General features: G+C 43.1%; 1 protein-coding gene across 4 annotated transcripts in view; it reads right to left on the reverse strand.

The window, feature by feature from the left end:
• Positions 1 to 654: 654 nt before the first annotated feature.
• The window catches only part of LOC124276596, a 210,787-nt gene continuing 192,641 nt past the window's right edge, over positions 655 to 18,800 (reverse strand). For 3 of the 4 annotated variants that reach the window (XM_046712259.1, XM_046712244.1, XM_046712250.1), the window contains exons 2-4: positions 3,430 to 3,570; positions 3,188 to 3,277; positions 655 to 2,773 (exon numbers count right to left, since the gene is read on the reverse strand). In XM_046712259.1, coding sequence (XP_046568215.1) covers positions 744 to 2,773; positions 3,188 to 3,277; positions 3,430 to 3,559 — 2,250 coding nt within the window. In that variant the 5' untranslated portion in view covers positions 3,560 to 3,570 and the 3' untranslated portion in view covers positions 655 to 743. The remainder of the gene's footprint in view (positions 2,774 to 3,187; positions 3,278 to 3,429; positions 3,571 to 18,800) is intronic. The other variant, XM_046712267.1, reaches the window with a different exon arrangement.

An 18,800-nucleotide genomic window follows, 5' to 3' on the forward strand; every position in this document is an offset into this window, starting at 1 on the left:
GGTTTGAGCATCCTCCCCGTCTGTTGATGTCACATGCTTTCATTGATAGGATGTGTTTCACAATAGATATGTTACCTCCTTGGCATGCCAACATCAGGCAGTCAGTGTTGTCTTCATCAGTAAGGGTCAGATCTGCGCCCTCAGATGCAAGGAGATGATAAACATCATAGTGTCCACTTTTCAATGCCATCATTATTGGTGTTTGGTTTGAGTATCCTCCCCGTCTGTTGATATCCCATGCACTCATTGATAGGATGTGTTTCACAATAGATATGTTACCTCCTTCACATGCCACCATCAGACAGTGTGTGTTGAATCTATCAGTAAGGGTCAGATCTGCGCCTTCAGATACAAGGAGATGATAAACATCATAGTGTCCACTTTCTACTGCCATCATTATTGGTGTTTGGTTTGAGTATCCTCCCCGACTGTTGATGTCACATGTTTTCATTGATAGGATGTGTTTCACATTAGATATGTTACCTCCTTTACATGCCAACATCAGACAGTCAGTGTTGTCTTTATCAGTAAGGGTCAGATCTGCGCCCTCAGATACAAGGAGATGATAAACATCATTGTGTCCATTTTCTACTGCCATCATTATTGGTGTTTGGTTTGAGCATCCTCCCCGTCTGTTGATGTCACATGTTTTCATTGATAGGATGTGTTTCACAATAGATATGTTACCTCTTTTACATGCCAACATCAGACAGTCAGTGTTGAATCTGTCAGTGAGGGTCAGATCAGCGCCCTTCAGATACAAGGAGATGATAAACATCATAGTGTCCGCCTTCCGCGGCAAACATAGCTGGTGTTTTCTTCAATTCGCTCTCCTCCTTGCATACATTATATATTTTCAATGAAATTAAGAAGTTCACAGTTGACAGACTGCCAATTTCACTTGACAAATGTAAACAGTCTTTCCCGCGTGTACATGTTAAATCGGCTCCTTTTTCTTTGAGGAACTTCAGAATATTAAGCTGAGCTGTTTTTGCACAAATCATTGCAGGCGTTAAATTCTCATGATTCGTCACATTAATCAATGCAGGGCATGTTTCCACCACCTTCGTTGCCAATGCCATGTTTCCTGATTTACAGGCATAATGCAAACAGGTGTTTCCTTTCCAGTCCCTCACTTGAATATCAGCACCTTTCTGTATGAAAAAGCTGAACGCCTTGGATTTTGGTGACTTTGCAGCCATGAGCAGGAGGGTTGTCCCATCGATGGTATATTCAACATTAAATCCTCCATGTTTACCCATCACTGTAACGAGGTGTTCCAGGTGTTCCAGTTTGTCGTGGGTAACACAGGCTACCACACATGCATACAGATCATGTGATCTGTTACCTAGTCTTACAGCAACTTCTAAAGACTTGGAGAATAGTAAGTAACTGTCAGAGAGGGAAGCCAAATACAAAAAGTTTTCATCAGTGTCCACATCCCTTCGTAGGACAGTCTCAGCTATGTTATCATTGATCTCTGTCCAAAGCAGAGAAGCAATGCTTTCATCACGGAGAACTAAGTGTTTTACTGTCCAAATGAAGCATCCTTGTCGGATACCTTCCACCAATCTGTTCACTACTGTTGGGTGTAGTTGGGGAGTGATGGAGATCATGTTTGTGACATCGTCCATGCCTGTTGACTCAGAACTCTTATCCAATCTCACTCTTTCATACAGGAATTTCAGTGAGCAGTGTTCCAGCAGCAACACGATATTGAGACGTCCTACAGCACAGGCTGCAGCATCGGATATGGAGGGGTGGGAGAAAGATGCCATGTGATCCTCGACTGTACAGTAGATCCCAGTAAAGTTGTGGATCTCATTGGCAATGCCTGTCCTTGTACAACAAGGAACAACTTCCTTCACAGCGTCAAACATTACATGTCCAGCTTTCCGTGACTGCAAAGAAACAAGATTCAGTTTCCCATCAGACAGGATGAGGATGATGATTGCTGCCGATCTATTGCTTTCCTCCCGGACAATGGTGTCAAGGTCGCCTCTCAGGTAGGTCAGTGGATGGTTGAAGAATTCCAGGTTGTGCATCTGGAAGACAGGATTGGTGAAAAACAGTCTGCCGATAAGAGGAAATCCAAACATGTTGTGTTTTAAATCTGCGATGATACAAATATCTTTTTCAGAGATATCGCATGCAGGGTGTTTGGACTTGTAGGAACATAACATACGTTTCTTTTCTTCTATCGTGAGACAATCTTTAGCCATATCAAGAACAGCTTCTGTTGTAAGCAGATTCACCTTGTACTGATGTAGCCTGGAACATCCTTCCTTCCAGTTGTATGTCCTGGATGTGAACACAAGCTTCAGTCTGTAGACAGGAATTTCTTCATTAGATTTGTCTTCCTGTTTTGATTGTTCACCCTTCTTCTTCTTCTTCTTCTTCTTCTTTGAAACCTCTATATCTGCAGCTGTTTTAGCACGATCATCAACCAAAGCACTAAACAATTTATGCAGTTTTTCCAGATTTGAAATGAAAGTAACACAGCCAAATATATCATCAAAAACAACCAACATGTGTGATTGACGTTTAGAAACTGTATCAACATCAAAGTGTTCAATGTTTTCCACAAAGACTGTTTCATATCCCTGTTGCTGATATGCCTCACAGATCATCAGAGCAATGCTGGTCTTCCCATCTCCCGGGGCTCCACAGATGCTGACATGACCATGCTTCTCAAGGAGTTGTTTGGCTGTCTGGAGGGCATGTATGTCCACAAAATACTTCTTTAGGAGTTCCATCTTCTGACAGAAACGTTCTGTGGGGAAAGGAAACTACAATTGGGTGACAGTTAATGCGGTTGGTGTTTGGATCTGATGCTGTCAATTCATACAAGCATACACGTAAACGTAACAATTTCCATCTTTAAGCTCACCACAGAGGATGAAAGTATCGACTTACACGCATTTATCTTAACTGCTCCATAATGAAAATACTGTAAATGTTTTAGATCAACTGTTCATTGTTCGGAACATCCATTATGTCTGAACAATTATTTCTGAGATAAAACCTGAGAACGAATCCCCTTCTTCCTTATTACCATGCCCTCTTTTCATTTTCAGGATAACACGTTTGAGCAGCTCCATAAGGGATCAAAAACAGCACTCAAGAGATGCGATTGTCGCCATTGTCCTCTTTATCAAATTATCAGTATGCTTGTGCAGCATCTCACCTTGGGACAGACATCCTTTAGTTCCTTGCTCCCCAACGGAGACGGAGACATTGGAAGCATTGGTCAAGTCCACCTGAGACACTGGGCCACCTGCAACAGAACAAGATAACCTCTGGTCTCAATATTCACGTCATACCCATCCGGTCAAGGAACCATAAACATAAATTGAAACCAATTATTTCATTTGGTAATACTCCTGCTTATCTAACTGCATGCATGACTTGAATGAATGAAATGCTCACTGTAGATGTGCTGTATGGCTGAGAAAGAAGTGGGTTGTCTCCCTTGTTCATCCTTTCTCAGTACTTCAGCTGCTTCCTTAGTAAGCCATCTGGTCATGTGCTGTTCACGCGAGTCGGGAGTTCCTTCCATTGCTCACCGTTCTGAAAGTAAACTACACTTACTACACTATGACTGAGGACTTGATCAAGCTACAGTACATTCCACATGGGTCTGATCTTTCCATTTTGAAAGAATTTCTCAAGCAGTTTATGCAGTACAGTTTAACAGATAAAGCAAGAAAGTATGCAATTGAAATTTGAAAGTTATATGCACTTCCAGTCTATTAGTCCCGACCTTCGTACTCAGTCAAAAGCTAAATGAACCCTTTTGTGCAACATACAGTCTATATTTTGGTATTGTTTTGATTCCAGCAAGAGAACAGGTTCATGGTCCAGACAAAGGAACACACAGTATACCTGTATATAGTGAAACCTGTTCTCAGGTTATATACTGTCATGGTTATACTGATATGATAGCTGTGATAGATAAGTTCATACCAAAGACAGAAAGATATTCAGAAAGTTTTTCTTGTCGTTGCCAGTCGTTTTTGTTAACTGTTTTTTGAGCCTGACTGTTTTTTGAACGTGTGGATGATATTTTGAGTTTAACTATTTTTCTGTTTCATATATGTAGCCCCAAACCTCACAGGTACCCTGCCAGAAAGACTTATTGCGGTGACTATACTTACGTACATTTGCACCTAATCTGAATAGATCTTTTTATAGAAAATCTCATCGCAGAGGTTTTAAGTTTTTAACATTGCACAACATTGTGTTTCAGGTAAGACAGGCTTAATTCCAGAAAATATTCATCTACATCTATCACGCCAAGTCCTCCGAATTCCAATCTTTTAAACGTGTTACTTCTGTAACTGGCAATTAGGTCCCTGACTCTGAGGGTGTGGGTTCGAATCCCGGATGGGACTTAACCCAACAAAACTGCAAGAATATGTACCTCACTAAGAAAGTGTAATCCCAAATATAACATTTGTTACGTCAGAAATACGCTCAAACCCATGTGCGTGCATTTGAATTTCTCACCATCCATGGCATTATCCTTACTAAAGGCTACACAAAACAATTCTGTTACAAAGGATCTTCGTAGTTTCAGTATGATGATATATAAGCTTTAGAATGTGTTTAACAATCACATGATTCCATAAACGATTTAAGTACTCGGGATTATCTTTATCAAAGCACCTTTTGTCGTATTTTCGCATATAACAAGCATCGAGAGGGGGACGAGTCATCTTGTAGGTTACGGAAAGGGGTGAATGGGACACATCCATCAAAGCCATCGCACTGGCTGAATACCCTTTGTGTGTCGGGAACAGTTGTATAGCCACATTATACAGTTATAGACTGGTCATGAGGACAATAGCCACATTATACAATTATAGACTGGTGATGAGGTCAATAGCCACATGATACAGTTATTGACTGGTGATGAGGTCAATACCTGTTTTTATGGACCCGCGATAAGCGTCCTCGTTCAATATTGCTTTCGCTGGTCCATAATAACAGGTATTGACCGAATTCACCAGTCCATGATTGTTTTATTATGTAATTACCGAAAAAGCTTCTAAAAACCAAAACATGTCCATTTAGTAAAGAAAGGTAATTTTATTTTCATTGCAAACCAATAACGTTATGTCAACAATTCTGTGGCATGTATACAATAGGATGACGTCATAGCTTGACGCCCTTACATAAACATTCATGGTACAATATCCGTCACAGGAGCTCTTAAAACAAAGCTGCTTATACTGGTGTTGGTAGAAATTGTAGTTAATGGTAACATTGCAGCTGTGCATTACAGGTCCGGGGCATTCGGGTCAAGCAGTTATTTACCATGCTGCTCTGCACCTGCACATTAGGCCTAAGTGCAGAGTCAGTAGTTTCATGAACATCAATTGTTTGCAAAAGTCTGTCAAAGTCAACATCATTCAGACAGTTCTTGATGTCTTCAGCTGGCGGTACAGCATCACAGGTTTTCTCAGCTATGGTTGCTGACATTTTCTTCTTGGCTTTTTCATCAGTGTAGCCAGTATATGTTTTTAGGGTAGATTCAGACTTATGTCCGGTGACGGTCATAATATGACGGAAGGGACCGTCAGAACGTGCGTAATGGTTGCGGTGCTTTGATTATCCGGGATTCGAACCCACACCCTCAGAGTCAGGCACCTAACCGCCAGCACACAAAGTCAGACGCCTAGACCGCTCAGCCACCGCGGCTTCCACAAAAATGGAAGTCGGACAACTGGTAGTCTCGACTGCGGACTTTGTGTACCCCTCTGATAAGGTTGTATTGCATGTAATTATTTATACCCACTTGGGTGTCCCGCTTCTTTTGCATTAGATCACGGATATAAGATCTGATAACAGCTTTATAATCAGAGTATGGAATAAGAAGTGGTGTCACAGATTTATTGAGTGCTGCCTTAGCAGCAAGATCGGCCACTGTATTCCCAGAAATACCAACACGGCTGGGGAACCAACAAAAGACGATGTCGCATTGGCCAGTAGCTAGATCATTATTAAGTTCGATAATCTCAATTAAAAGTGGATGTTTACAAGAGAGATTTTAGATAGCCTGAAGGCACGAAAGAGAATCGGATAAGATTATGTATTGTTTATATTTACGGTGTTTATTAATATATTTAAGAGCTGTTAATATAGCATTAGGTTCTGCTGTGAAAATAGAGCTGTTATTTGGTAGTCGACAAGATATTGTCCTGGATCCAATGACAGTGGCACAAGCCACCGCGCCACTACCCTTGGACCATCTGTAAATAAGGATTAGCATGTATTATATTTACTTCTTAATTGACTAAATTCTTGTCTATATTGTAAGTCATTAGTTTCTGATGTTTTAAAAGTGCTTAATGTTAGGTCAACTTGTGGCCTAACCAACTGCCAAGGAGGAGAAGAAAGAAGACGAGAAGGAGATATATTTACCAGCTCAATGCCGGCAGGAGAAATGAATGGTTTAATTCTTAAACCAAGAGGCGGAACAAGAGAAGGCTTTTTGTTGTACAAATCCTCATAAAGAGGATTAAAGACACAGTTAAATGCAGGATTGGAATAGAATTTTGTTATATACTGTAATGATAATTTGAAACGACGTTGGTTAAGGGATGGCTCATCAGCCTCAACATAGAGACTATCAATAGGAGAGGTTCTAAAGGACCCAAGACAAAGTCATTGGACTTGGTGGTGGAAAGAATCAAGTAGAGTATTATATACAGTAGCGGTACGAGATCAAGTCCAACAAAAGCCTCTGTAGAGCTTCATTCATGACATAAAGCTTTTGTCAGGCCCTTATCTCTCCCCGCTATTGTATATACCAGTTTGGAACCCCCAGTTAACTTCCTGGTCACTATGACCGTGAACCGACACTTTCCTGATCATGTGATCGCCCTATGTCGTGTTGACCTCATTGAAACAGTTTAATGTGAATCGCCTATGATCTCTTTGGTGTTCGTAATGAAGGCTTGCTGGGCTTTTCGTACCCCTTGTTCTATGTACTTTTTTTTCTCGTCTTCGCTGATAGCAGACTTACGAGACTTGGACCGGATTTCTTTGTTTCATCTTACTGTACTTGTCGAGTTCAGAGAAATTCCTCCTCTGAGATCTTACTGTCAGTGAGTGCTGTGGAAATACGCTCACTTACCATGTTCAGCTTTGCTTTGGCTAGAACCCTGATCTCGTCGTGTTTCAACGCTTTACAATGCAGTCTGCGGGATGCAAACTTAAACACAAACCCTGCCACCCGTACAACCCCAGCTGTTATTTCAATGCCTAGCACTATAGGTGCGGCCACGATGGTGGCTAACAACCCAACACCTGCCACCCCTAGTCCCATGCTGGTTTTGGTAAGGACAGTATCAGCCCCGTCCACGATATTGAAAGCTCTATGGTACTTTTTACATAGTGCTTTCCGTGTGTCGCGGTCTTGTTCTAGTTGGTGTTTTACATCACATAACTGTCTCAAGGGGAACCCGTCTACGGTTTCCAGTGTCTTCGCTACTTCCTCTACGACTGGGTACAGACCCATCCTGTGTGCATATAATATATCTTATAAGATATTTTCTAATTTGGCTTCATTTAATATGCGATACTTGAGGCTTATAATGCTTAGATTCTCGTATAGGAAGATACGTGAAGGATCAATAGGTAACTTCTGGTCTATACTATTCCACGACTGCGAAAAGGAGTTCTATTGAGGGGTCCAGTAATCTCAGTGGGTGGTCCCCCAATTGTATGACGATACGGCAATGCAGGGGGATTCGTAGTACTGTGTTGTCCCAATGTACTTTCACCCCATGTAAAAGTTGCAGGCCTGAATCCTTAACAGCGCCCCCAAGAGCGACTTCTATGATGAGTGTGGAGCCTGGTGCCGTAGTCGTAAAACTTGATATGGCCTTGGGTGAGTCGGCCCTTAACTCTGACTTCCCGAATGAAACTAACATGTTGCCCGGGTGACCTGGTATTTTGGAAACTATCACCCTTTCATAACTTGGAATGAAAGACGTGAGGACGAAGCCATTGTTCCTAATTCTGGTGACATGTCTACGTTCGTTTAAAGAGATGTAAGGTGTGGTGAGGGTCACGTTGATCAACCATTCAGCCAGATGCCACCGTATGTACACACCGTTTTTCAAGTGTAGGACGTACAAGGTGTCTTCCTCGCCAGGCAGACCGAATCCCTCCGTGTCTCCTAGATCGTTAAGCGTGGCGTTGGGCCGATGATGATTGGACATTGCTATAATACTATTACGAGATAGTTTCCAATTGTTTTTCTGATAATTTCTCAGGGGTGCACTTCACCCCCATGAAGTGTATGTTGTCGGGTAGGAAGATCTTGGTGAGGGATATCGTGTCTTCCACGGTCACGGTGACCCTCTGCAGATTGGTGTGGGAGTCGACACCCACCCGCACGTAAACAGTGCAAACGTCATAGTAGTGTTGTTTTCCCCACCGGAGTTTGATCCCCTTCACGACTTCGACTTCGCGCTGTGGTTGCCCTAGGTAGACTTGGATGACCAGCGTGGAGTTCGCTGGTAGACTCTCCAGGATGTTGACCACACCTTCGAATTCAGACACCACCTGCTATGCCACGTTTTGCATCCCGGGCTTGCTCGACAGCATGTGGACTGCCATACTAGGGAGTGGACTGATGATTACGCTACGTCTCTGCGCCGGGACGGAAGCCACAAGCAGGGTTCCGTTGTTCACGACTTTGTTTAGGTAGTTGTCTTTGTTCTCCGTGAACACGTAGGGGGAGCCGAGACTAATGTTGACAAACACTCGAGAGGCCAACAACACCCACTTGTCGTCGTCAGTGAAGACGAGGGTATATGGCTTGTTTCAGGCGACGGTCGTGCTCTCAACATCTTCTAAGTCAAACAGTTTGCCTCTGAATGATGGATATACCGACCATCTATTATCACCGATGCAGACTAGGTCGAGCCGAGTGTTGAGGGCCGCTCCTGAGATATCTACTATATCACCTAGGGTTCTACCGATGAAGAAAATACTGTTTTTAAGCTGCAAGGCGTATAGTTTACCATCTACTCCGGGGTTGTCGAATCTGCGTGTGTCCCCGAGGTCGGAGATCCCCACATTGATGCATTTTTTCAACCTCATTCCGTGTCCTTGTGCACTAGTCATTTTATGTGCAGCGTTATGCTTAGGTGTACTATATTCACAGGATTATGCTTTATATCTAACACCGATATTATCAACTCTGGGATAGTGCAACGTGTTAACCTCTTGTACTGCTGCGGTGAAAACGACTCGGTCCTGCCGTCGTTGTACTTCTCCATTTTCACCGGTATGGCTCTCAGTATCATGGAAGGGTGGCCACCTTGAATGTTGTCCGTTGTGCTCATCTGACGGAGATGAATGCACAGCTCTCGGTACGGTACTAGGTCGGGTAACTTCGTGTCTGTGACGTTAGTTGTGGGATTTATCTCGTCCGGCGACATACCGAGTGTCCTCGCCAATGGTCGGCCGAGCCTCAAGGGGTTTATTCCGTTGTTGGTTAACACCACTGTGCCGTTTGAGTTGTTCATCTTGAGTTCGGCTCCCAAGGGTTTGAAGACCTCGTCACTTAGCGAGCATACGCTGCAGTAGCCGTCAGTTATCTGGTTGCGGACGCCACTGACAAACAGCTTGTTGTTGCTGGCGTTGATGTTAGTCAATCGTGGTAGGTAGGTGATATCGCAGAGTGCGACTTCGATTTGGCCCGACGTGTTATCGATCGCGTACATCAGCTGAACGGACTCGCCGCTCGTTATTCCTGGAAGTGTTACGTACATGTTAGAGTATATATACCCATTATATAATACTTTAAAAATGTACAAACTGGGAGTGTTTTACCCTAAACTGGACATAGATTTGTCGCACATGAAGATCGTGGTCGCGGCCGGGTTGTATTTCGGAGCCCAGTTTATAAATGTGTTTGATAGGTATAAGCTTTCGGTGACTAACGCCAAAGTACTCCATGCGTGATTCAACACCCCTAAGCAGTACTGGCAGAATCAACTCAACTTCGCCGTGTGGTGCGCTACAATGGGGTGTGGCTTGCCATTGAGCGACACTTGGGGGGTCCGCTGGGTAGGTCTGTGTTCACGTTTCACGTGTACTACCAGGTCAGACGTATCCTCAAAGAGATATACAGGACAAAGCATGGGACGCAGTAAACAACCCGTAAGATAGACGGGCCTACGAACGTGTTTGGAACGAATTCAAGCTAGACCCCGAAGACGGATTGGCGTTTGCCGGGCCCGAACCATGGGTTGGACATCCCCATCGTTTCCAATATGCCCCTCGTGGAAGCCAGCGAAAAGATGAAAGAATGGGGGTACAAATCGTATCATCACATCACAACAAACGAGTGGGATGACCGTTACATGGCTTTCGATGGCAGCAAGGATTACCGAGTCTGGAGGTTCGAGCAGGGGCCCGCGGATGACTGGAAAAAGTTCATGCTGGACACGTCGAGAGGATTCATTCGTGCCGGTATCGAAAGCTTGAACGATTCGATTCGAACGTACGTGTGGGCCGTGCTGTGACTTTGAGAAAAACCTCTACAAGCTCATGAACAACTCGGTGTTCGGTAAGACGATGGAGAACCTGAGGAAACGCGTGACCGTGAAGCTGGTTTGGTCGAAAAGAGGAAGACAAGCTCAGGAAACTGATAGCCAGCCCGGCATTCAACCGTAGCAAGATATTCACCGACGACCTGGTGGCCCTACACATGAAGAAAAGCCACATCAAATTCAACCGGCCTGTTTACTTGGGGATGAGCATCCTCGATTTATCCAAACACTTGAAGTACGACTTTTACTATACGAGCTCAAGAAGCAGTACGGCGACAGGTGTGAAGTGGTGTACACTGACTCTGATTCCCTGCTGATGGAGATTCGAAACGAGGACGTGTACGAGGACATGAAGAATTGCCTCGATTTGTACGACACCAGCAACTACCCCAAGGACCATGCCATTCACAGCACGGTAAATATATAAGTGCTCGGCAAGATGAAGGACGAGTGTGCCGGCACGCCCATAGCCGGGTGCATTGACTTCAGACCCAAGATGTACTCCATCATGAAGGCTGACAATGGTGAGATCTGAAAGGCGAAAGGTGTCAAGAAGTACGTGGTGAAACAACTCATCAAACACGCCAGATTCAAGGAAGCACTGTTCAAGACCCGCACCTTCAGACATCAAATGAACACGCTTAGAAGCGACGGGCACAGGATATACGGACTGACTATAAACAAGACGTCCCTATTGCCGATGGACACGAAGCGTTGGATAGCCATCGACAGGATCAACATGTACTCGTACGGGCATGAGAAAATTAAACCAAGAACATAGGTGTATATATACGATGTCACGGAACCAAAGAAAGTTTGAGGCTATTTACTACAGCCTGCTTGGGTACTGGAAAGGAGCTAGCGCCGTACATAAGCTGGCCAAAATGGCGCGAGTATCCCCGGACGAGGCCAAAGCTTGGCTTGAAAAAACAAGCCCTGTGGCAGATCTATTTTCCGGCACCATGCTACGTACCTCGAAGAAGGTTCGGCATTATCGTACCCAATAGCGCCCTCCAGGCCGACCTCCTCTTTCTACCCCATGACAGGAGGTGCAAGTATGCCCTAACCGTCGTTGACGTTGCCAGCCGCTACAAGGAAGCCGAACCCTTGACTGCGAAGGATGTGGCCCAAGTAGCCCTCGGATTTCGAACGCATATACAAACGCAGTCCGCTGACATGGCCCACAGAGCTGCAAGTCGACCCCGGGCGGGAGTTCATGGGTGCTGTGTCACAACTGCTAGCCAAACAAGATACCAAGGTCAGGCGTGGCGAGGTCGGAGCCCATCGCAGCCAAGCCATAGTCGAGAGATTCAATCGGACTTTGGCCGAGCGCTTATTCGGGCACCAGTATGTGAGAGAGATGGTCAACCCAGAAAAACGATAGACAGGATGGGTAGCGCGTCTACCTCAGGTGGTGTCGGCTATCAACCACGAAACCACCCGTCTCATCGGCAAGAAACCAGCCGACGCTATCAAACTGAAATCAGTGGTGGCTGAGTCGGCTGCACCATCGCGTGGGATGGAGAAACAGAGCCAAACTGGTACTACTTGAAAGATGGGCCAGGGAGAGGTTTCGTCAGAGAGGAATTATTGGTCATACCATACGGCACAATGTTGCCACCCAAGCAAAATATTTAACACTTACCTTATCAAGTAATCCCAATAGTATTCTATCACCAACTGTTTCCTATCAACATGACATAGGGCAATCACAATAGTGCCATGTGATCAGGAAAGTGTCGGTTCGCGGACATAGTGACCAGGAAGTTAACTGGGGGTTCCAAACTCGTATATACAATAGTGGGGAGAGATAAGGGCCTGACAAAAGCTTTATTTCGTGAATGAAGCTTTACAGGGGCTTTTGTTGGACTTGATCTCGTACCGCTACTGTATATACTACTAGTAGTTTTAGGTTGCTTTTACCGACTCCATCATATACGAAGGTGCCATAATCAAGCTTCGAGCGGACAAGTGATTTGTATAGGTGTAGGAGAGTAGCTTGATCTCCTCCACAATTTGAGTTAGAAACATCTTCCAGTAAATCGAGTGCCTTCAGGCATTTAATTTTTAGGCATTTGATATGCGGCAAAAAAGTTAAAGTGGAGTCAAAAATTAGACCCAATAATTTGGCCTCCTTGACAACTTTGATTGGAGTGCCATTTAAAGATAGTTCTGGGTCACCTAATTTGGAAGCTGGGTTTCACGGTTTGCAGAGAAAAGAGATAAGAATTTGAATGTTATTGGATTAAATTTAAAGATAAGAAGATGTTTATTCTAAGTGACGAAAACACAGACAACAGAGAATTGATTTTGGCAGAAGAGAATGATTTTAACAAATCTCTCCCTCTCTCGCCCCTCTTCTTCTTACTAAGAGTATAATCATATTCCCAAACATGGTCTGGAGCTTGATGATAATATAATCAGTATTTTGTCTTTCCGGTCTAATTTACGAGGAAAAGCACACAACGTGTATTTCTGCATGTATTACAAGGCAAACAGTTATCATTCTCTTCGTTTACCTGAATTCTTTGAAAGGATATGACGCAGTGCATAATTTCCTATGTAAAATGTGATTTGGGCCCCTCATCCTTACAAGTATTCAAGGACAAAAAACATCAGTTTGAATGTGTCCCCTTATTGTATTTCCCATGTTTTGATATCCGATTGTTCTTCGATCCTCCGATAGGTGTCCCTATTGCGCAGGTCAATGAGAATAGCGTTGAACAAACCAAACCAGCCACAACTAGTCTATAATTAGCATGTCATGTGTCTGCAGGCCACCGACCTGTGTCACATATCAAGTGTCTTTTGGCAAACGACTAGTGTCTTATGTCATGTGTCTGTTGGCCAACGACCTGTGTCATATGTAATGTATCTGTTGGCCAACGACCTGTGTCATATGTCATTTGTCTGATGGCCAACGAACTGTGTCATGTGTCTGCGGGCCACCGACCTGTGTCACATATCAAGTGTCTTTTGGCAAACGACTAGTGTCTTATGTCATGTGTCTGTTGGCCAACGACCTGTGTCATATGTAATGTATCTGTTGGCCAACGACCTGTGTCATATGTCATTTGTCTGATGGCCAACGAACTGTGTCATGTGTCTGCGGGCCACCGACCTGTGTCACATATCAAGTGTCTTTTGGTGAACGACCTGTGTCATATGTAATGTGTCTGTTGGCCAACGACCTGTGTCGTATGTAATGTGTCTGTTGGCCAAGGACCTGTGTCATGTGTAATGTGTCTGTTGGTCAGCGAACTGTGTCATGTGTCTGTGGGCCACCGACCTGTGTCGCATATCAAGTGTCTGTTGGCCAACGAACTGTGTCATATGTAATGTGTCTGTTGGCCTCCGACCTGTGTCATATGTAATGTGTCTGTTGGCCAAAGACCTGTGTCATATGTCAAGTGTCTTTGGGCAAACGAACTGTGCCATATGTAATGTGTCTGTTGGCCAACGACCTATGTCATATGTAATGTGTCTGTTGGCCAACGACCTGTGTCATATGTCATGTGTATGTTGCCCAACGACCTGTGCTATATGTCAAGTGTCTGTTGGCCAACGATATGTGTCATATGTCATGTGTCTGTTGGCCACCGACCTGTGTCTTATGTCATGTGTCTCTTGGCTACCGACCTGTGCCATATGTCAAGTGTCTGTTGGCCAACGACCTGTGTCATATGTCATATGTCTGTTGGCCAACGAACTGTGTCATATGTCATATGTCTGTTGGCCACCGACCTGTGTCATATGTCATGTGTCTGTTGGCCAACGACCTGTGTCATATGTGAAGTGTCTTTTAACCAACGACCTGAGTCATATGTAATGTGTCTGTTGGCCAACGACCTGTGTCAAATGTCATGTGTCTGTTGATTAACGACCTGTGTCATATGTCAAGTGTCTGTTAGCCAACGACCTGTGTCATATGTCATTTGTCTGTTGGCCAACGACCTGTGTAATATGTGCCTGTTGGGCAACGAACTGTGTCATATGTCATGTGTCTGTTGGCCTCCAACCTGTGTCATATGTAGTGTGTCTTTTGGCCAACGACCTGTGTCATGTGTCATGTGTCTGTTGGCCACCGACCTGTGTCATATGTCATGTGTATGTAAGCCAACGACCTGTGTCATATGTAATGTGTCTTTTGGCCAACGAACTGTGTCATATGTTATATGTCTGTTGGCCAACGACCTGTGTCATATGTAATCTGTCTGTTAACCAACAACCTGTGTCATATGTAATGTGTCTGTTGGCCAACGACCTGTGTCATATGTAATGTGTCTTTTGGCCAACGAACTGTGTCATATGTTATATGTCTGTTGGCCACCGACCTGTGTCATATGTAATCTGTCTGTTAACCAACAACCTGTGTCATATGTAATGTGTCTGTTGGCCAACGACCTGTGTCATATGTCATGTGTCTGTTGGCCACCGACCTGTGTCTTATGTCATGTGTCTCTTGGCTACCGACCTGTGCCATATGTCAAGTGTCTGTTGGCCAACGACCTGTGTCATATGTCATATGTCTGTTGGCCAACGAACTGTGTCATATGTCATATGTCTGTTGGCCACCGACCTGTGTCATATGTCATGTGTCTGTTGGCCAACGACCTGTGTCATATGTGAAGTGTCTTTTAACCAACGACCTGAGTCATATGTAATGTGTCTGTTGGCCAACGACCTGTGTCAAATGTCATGTGTCTGTTGATTAACGACCTGTGTCATATGTCAAGTGTCTGTTAGCCAACGACCTGTGTCATATGTCATTTGTCTGTTGGCCAACGACCTGTGTAATATGTGCCTGTTGGGCAACGAACTGTGTCATATGTCATGTGTCTGTTGGCCTCCAACCTGTGTCATATGTAATGTGTCTTTTGGCCAACGACCTGTGTCATGTGTCATGTGTCTGTTGGCCACCGACCTGTGTCATATGTCATGTGTATGTAAGCCAACGACCTGTGTCATATGTAATGTGTCTTTTGGCCAACGAACTGTGTCATATGTTATATGTCTGTTGGCCACCGACCTGTGTCATATGTAATCTGTCTGTTAACCAACAACCTGTGTCATATGTAATGTGTCTGTTGGCCAACGACCTGTGTCATATGTAATGTGTCTTTTGGCCAACGAACTGTGTCATATGTTATATGTCTGTTGGCCACCGACCTGTGTCATATGTAATCTGTCTGTTAACCAACAACCTGTGTCATATGTAATGTGTCTGTTGGCCAACGACCTGTGTCATATGTCATGTGTCTGTTCGCCAACGACCTGTGTCAAATGTCAAGTGTCTGTTGGCCAACGACCTGTGTAATATGTGTCTGTTGGGCAACGAACTGTGTCATATGTAATGTGTCTTTTGACCAACGACCTGTGTCATGTGTCATGTGTCTGTTGGCCAATGAACTGTGTCATGTGTCTGCGGGCCACCGACCTGTATCACATAGCAAGTGTCTTTAGGCCAACATCCTGTGTCATGTGTAATGTGTCTGTTGGCCAACGACCTGTGTCATATGTCATGTGTCTGTTGGCAAACGACCTGTGTTATATGTCAAGTGTGTGTTGGCCAACGAACTGTGTCATATGCCAAGTGTCTGTTGGCCAACGACCTGTGTCATATATCATGTGTCTGTTGGCCAACGAACTGTGTCAAGTGTCCGCGGGCCACCGACCTGTGTCACACATCAAGTGTCTTTTGTCCAACGACCTGTGTCAGAGGTAATGTGTCTGCGGGCCACCGACCTGTGTCACATATTAAGTTTCTTTTGGCCAAAGACCTGTGTCATATGTCATGTGTCTGTTGGCCAACGACCTGTGGTATATGTCATGTGTCTGTTGCCCAACGAGCTGTGTCATATGTTAAGTATCTCTTGGCCAACGACCTGTGTCATATGTCAAGTGTCACTTGGCCAACGACCTGTGTCATGAGGGAACATGTCTTGATCAGGGCTGCCGTCGGGTGTATAGTGCCGACCTACTGAGGTTGCAAGACACAGATTGACACAGCAGACTAGTCCTGAGCCAGTCAGTCCTTTAACCGATTACTGGTCAAGGAAGGAAGCCACAAGTATTATCTTTAAACGTATTGAAACGACAATCCTCTTCTCTCTTGGCCTCTGAACCATCGACATTTTGCTCTCCAGACAGACGCTATCAACTGTACAACCGACCTTCTCTTCTCGCAGACATTCTTTTCACCTATACACCGACCACAGGCTCTCCTGACAGACGCTCTGTCAACCACAATGACCACGTGCTCTCCTGACAGACGCTCTATCAACTACACCGCCGACTTCCTGCTCTCCTGACAGATACTCTGTCAACCACACCGACCACAAGCGCTCCTGACAGACTACACCGACAAATTTCTATTCTCCTGACAGATGCTCTGTCAACCACACCGCCATCATAGTTCCTTTTAAATCTAATTCTAGAGGTGTTGCCATACTTTTTAATAATGATACTGATATCAAGATACATAGGACCTTAATAGATGAAAATGGCAATTATATTATTGCTGATATTTCAATGGAAGATTAATCTGTATGGATCTAATAATGGTGAACCTCAATTTTATATTAATCTATTTTAAAATATTTTAAAATCTGAAATTGATTATGCTGGATCAATACGCTGATGATACTGAACTATTTCTTGATGGAACCGAGGAGAGTTTATATCTCGCTATCGACACAATTAATGCATTTGATAAAATCTGGATTTGATCAAAAGCTTAATCTACTGATAAAATATGTAATGACCTGAAAATTGAATGGGTAACTGGTGAATTTGATGTACTTGGTATTAAATTTACACCAGATCTTGAAAACCTATGGGTAATCAAAACCAGAAAGGGACTGGAAGAAATTAATAGACTCTTAGCATCTTGGAGAAAAAGAAATTTAACATTTATTGGTAAAATAACAGTAATAAAACCCCTAGCAATCTCCAAACTAGTTCATATTTTCAATTCCTTGCCCAACCCTCCAGCAGAATTTATGACTTCGCTTTGAAAACTATTTTTTAAATTCATTTGGAATGATAAAAATGATAAATAAAGAGGAGTGTAATAAAAAGTAGATATGAAGATGGAGGATTGAGAATAATTGATACAAGTAGATTTATTGATGCTTTGAAATTATCAACCTTAAGATTATATTTTTAAAAAAAGGAAAATAAAAATCCATGCAATATACCTTTGAAATACATATTTAACTTTGGAGCTAATTCTGAAAGTTTTCTTGAGATTGAAAATCCTTTTTGGCATGATGTGCTAAAAGCTTGGAAACTATTTCACAAACAACATTATGTTGATCGAAATAACATTAATCAAATTTTATCCCAATCACAATTTCAAAAACTCTACATATTTTATAAAGAATTGGGTAGAGAAAGGGATTATGAATATTAGGGATATATGTGATGAGAATGGTTTACTATCAATAGAATCTTTAAAAGAAACTTATCATATCAAAGGCACCTTTTTAGATTTCAGATATTTACTGAACATTTTACCTGAATCTTGGAAATATACTTTAAAGCACTGTCTCTCTATTCCAGTCAGTAATTTGAATGTTAACCAATGCCAGATACATTTAGTAAAAGCATCCAAAGGCTGCAGAACTTTTTTAAGATGAACTTATTTGTAATGATAAATATCCAAACATTTGTAATAAATGGCAGTTTTTATTTTCTGAAACTGACTTGGATTGGAAAAATATATTTACAGTATATGGAAAGGGATTGCAAGATACAAAGCTTATAGACTTTCAATATAGACGTCTACAAGGTATTATTTACACAAAAAAGGAATTAGTCAACATGAAAACAATTGCAAAGATGTAAATGAGAGTGTGTGTCATGTGTACTGGGAATGTCAGGAGACTCAAACATTTTGGATAAACCTACAAATTCGGCTTAACAATTATTATCCACATCCATTGAAATTATCAAAAAACATGATTTGGTTTGGTACTCAAAATGAAAATAGGTTACTAACATCACATCATCATTGCTTCAAAGAGACATATTCACTTATGCTGTATTAAAAATATGCTTCCAAATCTAACTTTCTATATAAAAACTCTAAAAGAAATATTCTTTGTGGAAAAACATATATCAGCCAAAAGTGATAAAATAAATAATTTCCATCATAAATGGAGCCTTCTCTCCCAAGTACTTAGATGACTTGAACTGTATTGACTTGTACCGGACATTATCTGT

Source organism: Haliotis rubra, unplaced genomic scaffold (assembly GCF_003918875.1).
Source record: "Haliotis rubra isolate DU_JTF1 unplaced genomic scaffold, ASM391887v1 Scf1052, whole genome shotgun sequence".
Lineage (NCBI taxonomy): Eukaryota > Metazoa > Mollusca > Gastropoda > Lepetellida > Haliotidae > Haliotis > Haliotis rubra.